Source organism: Protopterus annectens, chromosome 3.part1 (assembly GCF_019279795.1).
Source record: "Protopterus annectens isolate FY-2018-M chromosome 3.part1, PAN1.0, whole genome shotgun sequence".
Lineage (NCBI taxonomy): Eukaryota > Metazoa > Chordata > Ceratodontiformes > Protopteridae > Protopterus > Protopterus annectens.
This window is the reverse complement of record NC_056732.1, coordinates 1,453,550,096-1,453,560,612: the sequence shown is the minus strand read 5'-3', so window position 1 is coordinate 1,453,560,612 and position 10,517 is coordinate 1,453,550,096. Positions and strand designations below refer to the sequence as shown.

Sequence of the window (10,517 nt, the reverse complement as noted above, 5' to 3'; positions counted from 1 at the left end):
ATAGTGAAAATGAATGCCTTAACATCATGCATTGGCATTTTTCCCAGGGTAATGTTTTAGATATCCATCTTGATATCAGTGAGATGAGGTGGCAATTAAGGTTGAATGCCACGGTATTTCCTGGCATTAATGACCACATCAGCATTGCCCCTGTTTTAAAATTAAAGCATATTCTTGGGTGATGAGTTTATATGTTCCTCATTGCATATTTATATGTTTTTTAGTATTTTTCAAGTAAGAGCATAATATTGCATTTACTTATTCATTTACATTTATATATATATATTTTTTTATATTTTTTAATTTTTTGGTTGAGTATGTTCAGTCTACCTTAAATAAGTTGGATGTCAATTATTCAATTATGTAATGATGTCATGATTTTTGTCTTATAAAGCTGGAATAGGTTGAATTGATTTGTTTAATGTCTTTCTGAAGAAGTCTGAATAAAGACGAAACCTAGGTCAAATCGTTGGTTGTGGTTGATGGTGTTTTGCAGGTTCGGGTGCTGGTCAATTGTTCCTGTGTTTCCTTTGGTTCTAGTTTGTTGGAATGGAGATCAATGGATGTGTGCCACCAATAAATGATGAAAGGCAGTATACATTTTTAATACTTTACCTTGGATGGTGCAGTGGTGCAGAAGTTTGCATTGTTGCCTCACAGCAAGAAGTTTTCTGGTTCGAGTCTCAACTGGGGTGCCTTCTGTGTGGAGTTTACATGTCCACCCTGCATTCATGTAAGTTTACTCCAGGTGCTCTAGTTTCCTCCCACATTACAAAGACATGCGTCTGGAGAGTTTCTCCTCAGGCCTCCACTGAAAATTGGCTCAGTCTAAGTCAGACATTCGGTAAACAAATGTTAAATAAATAAAAATAAAATAAAATAAAATAGTACAGTTAAACTTTTCATTGAGTTGCAGTGTCATGATATTCCATTCCCTACAAAAGCAATGGGGAAGTGCACTGGGCTAATTTGCATAACCATGCTCCCATACTGCCATATTTACAGGCAGCTTTTTCTAGCACAGTGACTGCCGCACCAAAATTCAGTGTCTTCTTACTGTTGTAGCAGTAGAGTGATCTTTCAAATGATCCTTTATAATACACTGAGCAATCCTGCTAGAAACAGGATTGCATAGTGCATTATGTTTTTGTGTCGTGGTCCAGGGTGTGTTGCAAGCAATAATGCAAACAATTAGTTTGTAAATAATGCAAGTCCAGGGGAGGCCCAACACTGCAGGCGTAGGGCCTCTACACCTCTGAAAGGGCATTATTCACACAGTAACACATACCTTGGAGGGCAGTATTGCATTACAAACACACATACACACACACACACACACATATATATATATATATATATATATATATATATATACACACATACATACATACACACACACACACACACACACACACACATATACGCATGGACGCGAGCATGGACACACTTTTCTTTATCTTTTGTTTAATTTTACATTCGCTAAACAGCAAAAGTGCTGCTTAGTGAGTGCAAAATAATGGGTCGATCAGTCTCACTTTCATGCATATGCATACACTGTCACATATGCACAGACATGCACACTTTTCTAGTTTTTTTTTTCCAGCTTCTTTTTATTTTACACTTGCTAAATGACAAAAGCACTGCTTAGCGAGTGTAAAATAATGGTGGCCATTATCTCTGTTACAGTCCAAGCTCTATATTAGCTTAATATGCTGCCGTGAAGTATCAGACTCACTTTTCAGCAATCATTACTTGCAGATTAACACTCTGCTGTAGAACGTTCATTCTCCAATCAGTCAGGCGATGTACAGGTCGCCCATTCTCTAAGACATTTTATTTGTACTTCTGCAACACATACAGCTAAGCTCTATGAATCTGAGTTGTTTTAAGGAACATAAAAAATACGATCAAAATGCAAAAAGACTTGATTATATAAAAGTGAAATTTGTTTAGCAGTCAATATTTTATCTGTTCCAGTATTTCTCCTTTAACTTACATTTGTTTTGAATCTTAACATAGCTCCTTGTAATTTTGAGACTGTGTTATTGCTCCTTGTTCATTTGGAGTTGTAACCTCGCCACTTCTTTGATCTTCTAAGCTTCTCAGTCTGATCAGTGTTTTCCCTTTCAGTTATTCTTCCTTTTTTAATCTAAGGCTTTTCATGATAATTAGGAATGATAGGATGTGTTTAATCTATGCAAACTGTTCATCTTTTTGAAATGCTTGCAAAATTCTGGCACAAAGACCCAAGAGTATGCGCATGTACTTAAATAGTGACATTCCATGTAATAATCAGACTTAAGAAAGGTAGGGAATCCAAGAACTCTTGTGAGGCTGTCACCTAGTTACCAGAGTGTGCTCAGCACTGTTCATTCAATTAACATCACGTAAAATTGCACAGTAGAATCTTATGTAGCATTATTTTAAAAAAAGGGGTTGTAGCACAATGATTAACAATAAGGCAATGTCCACTGAAGTCATGGATCCTTCATCTTTTCTGAGATTCAAGTTTGAAAATTCTGTACAGATACAGACAATATAATATATGTAAAGAATAACATTCAGCTGGGGGATCTGTAAGACTGACTTTTAGCAGTAAGTAACTTCTGTATTTCACACACACAATTTTGTTTTATTCTGGAACTCTGGTGACTAACTGAAACTCGAAAATCCAAGTGAATCTGGACTTACATGTGCTTTCCAGCTCAGTAATGCCAAAAACTTGATATACTTACACTGTACTCTTCACTTTCAAGAGGCCTGATATGGTAAGCATAAGTCTCATCAAAGAACATTCCACTGTTAATGTAAAAAAAAAAAAAAAAAAAACGAGAAGAGAAAAATGTAAAATTAATTACAGCTCATGATATAAATTACATTCTATGTAAATAAGATATTTACGATTGTCTTAACAACTATTTAAATACATTTTTTATATCTGTGTCCTGCCTGTCCCTCTCAGCATTACATTGCAGGTTATTTGGTAGTCATTGCATTTCTTTCTACAGATTATAAAGACTGAGTACTGCTTAGAATGATGCATTTAACACCCCTCTTAACAAGGTATTTTCTTCACTCAACTATATTCTGCTTTATTTTTACCAACCCTGCAGACATCAACTAATCAGATTAACCATTACTGCTGGCATTAGTTGTGCATTTACACATCACAGTATAACCCTGATACTGTTCCTTTATCTTCCAGTAACTCCAAACCACAATTAGTAATCAGATCTGTATCCCTCTGTAGACAACATGTAACCTATGTTCTGATAACACATACGTGTACCATTAGGGCATGCCAGTCGTACAAAAATAGAAGTACATAACAGCTTAGAGCTCTTTTTATTCTAATATTTGTTTTGTGCTATGTACAGTGAAGAAGGAGCTCCACAAATGGCAGTGAGCCTACAATATATTTGCAACAGCCATCTTTTTTTTCAAGAAGCAGAAGAAATTAGCCAAGAAATGGAGAGAGGTAGGACAGAAGTAAACCTCATGCTGGCCAGGAAAGCATACTATGCAGTTGTGTAAGTAAAATACCAATAACAATGTGCTAAAATAAAATGACATGCAATGCAGCTTTGGCATGCCAACAAAAGGACTTTGTGATCATACAGTACTTGTCAGTTAAGTGTGACTGAATTTTTGCAAGGTAAGAATGACAATTTCTTAGTAAAAAAAAATGCCAGTGAATAAATATAACAGCTGATGTACAGTACATTATGTTTTTAGAAAACTATACCTATCAAAGGCATTTATTTTTATTTTATTTTATTTTACATTTGTTTACCGGGAAAGTCCATTTTCAGCGGAGGCCTGGGGAGAAAAGCTCCAAGACATACAGAGAATGAAAACTTAAAGTTCTTAAGAAATCTAAAAAAAATTTACATAGCATTTCTAAAAAGTAGCAAATTACAGATTATGGAATTTGTACAGGATAGAAATAACACAAGTAGCTCAAGATTACTACTGGAGGGTACAAAAATCATACAAGCATGTCTGTTTGGGCAGATTGCTTTATATACAGTCTTTACAAGATTGGCCAATATGTTCAAGTTTGATCTCAAGATATGCTAAAAGAAAATGTGTAGAGAGTGTAGAAGAGACTAGAAGCCTTTACATTTAGTTAGTATCTAGCAAGTTTGGCGTGACTTAGATAGAGTTGAAGTCATTTAGGTAGCTGGTTTTAGTCTGGCCAGTAATTTGGCCAGTCTGTTAGGTGACTTGGTTTATTCTAATTTAGTTTTATTTAGCCAGGTTCAGTACATGAGCAGATCCATGTAGCAGATATATGTGCTTTTAGTAGTGTTTTGAATTGGACTATGTTAGTGTTGGATTTAATGTCTAGTGGAAGGCTGTTCCAGGCTTTGGCGACACTACAGGAATAGAGGGATTCTCCAGCGTGGTTTTTGCTTTTTGTTATTTCTAATAGTGCCTTATTGCTAGAGTGAAGGGTCTGTTTATTAAAGCAGTGAGCTAGTAAGTTATTTAGGACTGGATTTTTTCAGGCTGGTTTATAATTTGGTGAGCCATTTTGAGCTGGTTGTATTTTAGCAATGAGGGGAATTCAAGCCATGAAAGCTTTTAAGAGAGTGGCAGTGGTGGGATCTATAGTTGGCGCCTGTAGCAAATTTTGCTATTTTATTATAACAGGTTTCTAGTTTTATAACAAAGCAAAACAGGGAATAATCCACAGGACAAATGCTTCGTTGTGAAAACAGTTAATATAAATTAAACCAAGACAGATGCTCACAACGAAACAACCAAGCAGCTTCTTATTATCCTTGTTTTCCTTGTTCATAAATTTATTATAGACAGCAACAAATAAAAATAGATATGGTAAGCGCTTTCGCTAATAAGCTTCCTCAGACCATCTAACAATTCATGAAACAAAATCTCTATATATAAAAATTTAAAAACCATTGTCCGATCACAATAGTGTTCCCATTAAATCATACAGCTTCTTAAAAAGACAATGTTATATCATATAAACCTCAGCTCTTAACATAAAAGATGCACTTCATAATACAAGAAAACATTATTCAACAATTAATGCATAGTAATATAAATGTATAAATAATACATGTAACACAAAATATATATATATACATAAAAATATATATAGAAAGCATATAAATAAATACATTCAGTGTATAAGTAAACACAGTCCTATCTCATTTCTGTACCCTCCGTTTTTTAAGTAGGGGTTTAATGGATGCTCTTTCATTCAACCCCCTCCCCCTATCAGCTCTCAGGATAATAATCCAATTTGTTTCTCTGTATTCCGTGTGAATCCTGATGTCACCGTCTCTAATATGTGGTGCAACAAACTCTAGAACCCTAAAGCTGAATCTATGTGCATCTCCAGTTTGTATAATGTGTTTAGAAAGTGCATTGTGTTCTATCTTTTTCTTAACATGATACATGTGCTCTCTTATCCTGTCTCTGAAGACCCTGTTGGTCTTAAAAACATAGAATGAATGACAGGTTTCACATTCTGCTAAGTATACCACATTTGATGTCATACAAGTAGCTGTGGCATGGAACACAAACTCCCTCTAGAGATCATGATGATAAAATATGTTCGATGTATTAAATAATGGGCAGAAATTACACTTGCCACAGGGTAATGTGGAGCATACTTCATGTTTAAATTCATTGCTGCCCTTGTCATAACAGAGGAGTCTTTTTAAGTTCTTCCTATTTTTGTACAGAAATCTTGGTTTTTCACCTACCATCTCACTAATCCCTAAATCCACTTTCAAAATAGACCAGTTCTTACTAAAAATCTCAACCAAATCCTTATTATCATTGGTAAAGAAAAGGGGTATCTGACGATAGTTGTTACTGATAGTACTTTCCTTATCCACTGTTCTGATGACTTCCTTACATGGCCCGTAATATGGTGCCGCTACATCCTCCCTTAGTGTGCCAATCTCTGACAGATTCTTCTCAATCTCACTCTGTTTATACCCTCTCCTTATTCGTCTGGATTCCAGGTTCTTCATTTCACTCTGGAACCCTTCATGCAAGGGATTCAATCTAGATGCCCTCATACCTTGGCCTTTTATCAGATTCCGAAAAATATAACCAGGATGCATACTTGATCTGGCTAATAGGAAATTCCTATGACACACTTTCCGGTATACCCCTGTATTAATGAGGTCATTGTCCAACTTCTCTATACAGAGATCCAAATACTCTATACATGTATATGACCATGTAATAGTAAATCTCAAACACTCAGTGAGTTCATTCATCATTTGATGAAACTCACACAACTGAACTTGGCTTCCTTCCCATAACAAAAACAAGTCATCGACAAAACGTCGATAAAATATGACATGTTGCTTGTACTCATCCTTTCTAAAGAGCACAGTATTATCCCAATGTGCCAGAAACATGTTGGTGTAACTATTAGCACACGAAGTGCCCATTGCCACGCCATGTTTTTTAATATACATCCTATCATTAAAAGTAAAAAGATTATTCTCCAGAATCACCTCTAGGAAATGACAAACAAGATCTGTTTGTACTGGGCTGAACTCACTGTTAACCGTGAGATATTCTTGTACATATTGCACTCCTAAATCATTTGGAAGAACAGTGAAAAGTGACTGCACATCAAATGTAACAAAGATCACCCCATCTAAATCATGAATCTATTTTGTACATTCATAAACATCTATAAGGAACTGCTTAGAGTCCCTAAGGACCACCTTGTTCTGACTGATCACTGGTCTCAGATGTTTCTCAACATAAATCGACAAGGGTTCTGTGACCCATCCTACACCTGCCACTATGGGTCTCATTGGTGGATTCAATGGTTCCTTATGGAGCTTCGGCAGTCCTTGTATCAATTGTATCAAAGGATTAACCACACTAAGGTATCTATAGGTGTCTTCTGTAATAAAACCTCCTCTAAAAATATCATTTAACATTTCAGATATTAAATCAATGACCCTGTGGACTTCTATAACTGTAATCTCGTTGTAGTACTTATTGTCATCTAGCATCTCTTGCAATGACTGAACATAATGAACCTTATCCATGACCACAATAAGGCCTCCCTTATCTGCTGGCGTTATAGATATTAACTCGTTTTCCTGTAATTTCCTTAGTGCTACTCTCTCATTATAATTCAAATTATATTTGAACTTCCTATTATTGTCTCTGTCCTTACTGTCATAAAACTTATACATTTCTTCTTCTGTTAGCTTCATATAAGCATCAACTAAAGGATGATTGATAGGGACATAGGTACTTAATTTCCTAAGGAGAGGGGGGGTCTTGTTCAGTACCTGTGGGGACTTGCTGTCTAACATTGTCCCCAAATTGTAATCGTAGCATCACATTCCTACAAAAGACCTTCAGGTCCAAAATCGTATCTGATAACTTACTCTCACATGTGGGAATGAAATTCAAGCCCCTACTCAAAACATCGTTCTTCTCGGAGGATAATTCATAGGATGAAATATTTAAAATCAATGATTCGCTGCCTTCCCCCACATTTTCTTCGATGTTTGATTTGGGTTGAATTCCCCTGAGAATTTGTGCTTCTGGCGCCCTCGACTCATTGATCTCGTTCGTCTCCCTCCTTTGTCTGTCCTGACTGGCAATGGAAAAGGGAGATGTCCCACTACCCTATTTATCTGTGTCGAGGCATTAGGTGAGTTATAAATTCCACCATTAATTATTAATTATTTAGGTTTCTAGTTTTGTTATATCTGACTTTCTTAGACTGGTGAGGACAGGGGATGCGTAAAGCAACGTTGAAATAAAGTGAGTTCTAGCAGTTGTGGCTCGGTGTTGGCTGTGAGATAGTGTTTGCTCCTGTAGAGGCACACTAATTTTGTGTGCAATTGTTTTATGTCCTGGGCAACATGAATGTCAAATAACATATTCTGGTCAATAGTAACCCCTAATAACTTAGTACTAGAAACTGGAGTTATGATGGTGCTATTGGCTGAGGTGATTTTGAATGGAGGGGAGGTGTCAGGCGGTCTAATAGGGTGAAACAAGATTAGATTAGTTTTTTTGGGGTTCAGTATTAGTTGAGCATTAGTTAGGCAAGCTTCTATAGCTGTGAATGAATGAGTTGTTTGTTCTAGTTGCTGGAGGGTGGGAGCAGCCCATATTAGGGCTGAATCATCTGCATACTGTATGAGTGTGGTGTGTCTTGTGGCTGTATGAAGTTTGTCTGTGAAAATTGTAAAGAGGAGTGGGCCAAGGATACAGCCTTGTGGGACTCCTTATGTAACCGGTAGAAGTGGGGGGAGAGGTTTTGTTTCCATAATACTGCGTGTTGACGGCTATCCAGATAGTCTTGAAACCAGACTGTTGCTGTCTGGCTGAGGTTTAGATCAGCTAGAACATTTAAGAGTTTGGTATGTGATACGGTCTCAAATGCTTTTGACAAATCAAAGAAAGCTGAGGACACTAGATTACCTTCACTACGGAGTTGGTTAACGGTATTGGTAAAACTCACTAGGGCTGTGGTAGTGCTACGATTAGGTCAGAATCCATGTTGTGAGGGGGTTAGTAGATTGTTAACAGATATTCTAACAGTTGTGTATGAATGCATTTTTCCAAGATTTTGGAAAGGGGAGACAGTGTTGAGTTGGCACCTTTGTGAAGTGGAATTATGTGAGCAGTTTTCCAGAGTTTGGGTGTTTAATTTTTTTTGAGACAGAGTGGCTGAGTTGCTGCCTTCGTGAAATGGAATTATGTGAGCAGTTTTCTAGTCTTTGGGTGTTTTATTTTCTGAGATAGAGCAGTTTATTAGGATGGCGACAGGGACTGAGATGGCATCAGCTGCTACTTTCAGGTACTTTGCTGGCAGGTTGTCTGCAGCTAGAGTAGTTGGTTTGAGTTTTTTAAGATTTTTTTACAGTAGCAGTAGGGACTAGTTGAAAATTAAAACTTTTGAGATTGTGAATTGGTGGGGGTAAAGGGGAGATGGGAGAGAAGTTAGTATTTATAAGGTCTAAAATGGATTTGGTAAAGTATTTGTTAAACTGGGTTGGAATATCATCTTTGGTATTGGATAAACCTGGCAGTACAGTAGTGGTTGATCTGGATGCAGTATGTTATTTATGGCAGACCAAAACATTTGGGGATTTTTCTGTTTTGCTTGGATGTTACTATGATGATCTTTTGCGTCCTGCCTTATCTGTTTTTTGGCTGAGTTTCTGAGCTCTAGGTATTAATAATTCCCTAGAACTGAAAGAGTTGGGAATATGGATTGACCAGACTTCAGGCAGCAGATGCCTCACTGTTTAAAAATAATGCTGTTAGGTCTGAAACCCCTAGGTATTTTTGACAGTTTACAGTGGTTTTCTCCTTGGACCATTTCTCCCAGGCTTGCTTTTAGTAGTGATCTGGTGACGTAGTAAGCCAGGGAGTATAGTTGGGTTTAATCCATACGATTTGGGGTGCTAGTTTATTTATGATACTGTTAAAGGTGTTACTGAAGTATTGTACTGCTTCATCTAAAGGGAGATAGTTAACTGGGTTCCACTTGCAATTTCTAAGTATGGTTGTGAATTCTAGGGCATTAAAGTTTTTGGTATTACAGAGTTGATGGTATTTTAGGGTTCTTGAAGGGGTTAGTAGTTGTCTGAGAAGAAAAGTAGGGAGGTCATCACTGAGACTGTTGGGTAGATAGCCTGAGATCTGTGTGGTTTTTGGATGGACAGTTAAGATCCAGTTTAGTACTGACTCTTTGTTAGGTTTTTTTTATCAATTCTAGTAGGAGATTTGATTAGTTGTGAGTAGCCATGGAGGTTAACATGGCTTGTAGGGGTATATGCGTTACAGGCATTCCAATCTATGTTAAAGTCCCCTGCTATGATAATTTCTTGAGGGAGGGTGATGAATGGCTAGTGTAATATACGTTTCATTGTAGGGATATTCTGGCCAGGTGGAATGTAATGCCTATAATATTAAGATATTTTGGGGGGGTTAAGATAGAGTTTGGTTAGTATTATTTCTGCATTTTGGAAATTAGGGATGTCTACGTTTAGAAGTTCTAGAGAAAGGCTATTTGCAAATAGGATGGCTACTCCCCCACCTCTTTTTTTTGTCTATCTTTTCTATATATATATTTATAACCAAGGGTTGCTATTTCATTGTCCCTGATATCTGGTTTTAACCAGGTTTCTATTAGCAGGACAATGTCGGGATGGTAAAGAGTTAGGGTAGCATGAAGTTCATGTATTTTACTAAGGATACTTCTAAGGTTGACATTTAGTATTATGAGGTCTGAACTTTTTTTGTTAAGGAAGGGTGAAAGGTGGAGTTGACAGTTAGGGTTAGTTAAAAGGTTTGTGAGTCCACGGTTGGGATGAATATCTCCACTACGTATTAGCCCAGTTGTTATAAGATGTGGTATTTTTATGAGTTTATGTATGGTCTTGTCATATTTTGGAGATGTTTGAAGTGTTCAGTGGTGAGGTAGGATAGTGAATTTTGCCAGTGAGATTGGAGTACTGTTGTTAATAGTGGGGGCTTTA

At 36.9% G+C, this 10,517-nt stretch overlaps 1 protein-coding gene across 1 annotated transcript in view; it reads right to left on the bottom strand.

Annotated features, from left to right (window-relative positions):
- ADAM22 (ADAM metallopeptidase domain 22) overlaps positions 1–10,517 on the bottom strand; it is a 2,281,988-nt gene that overhangs the window by 1,341,746 nt on the left and 929,725 nt on the right. The window contains exon 6 of the mRNA XM_044066314.1: positions 2,736–2,799. Within this exon, the coding sequence (XP_043922249.1) occupies positions 2,736–2,799 (64 nt within the window). The remainder of the gene's footprint in view (positions 1–2,735; positions 2,800–10,517) is intronic.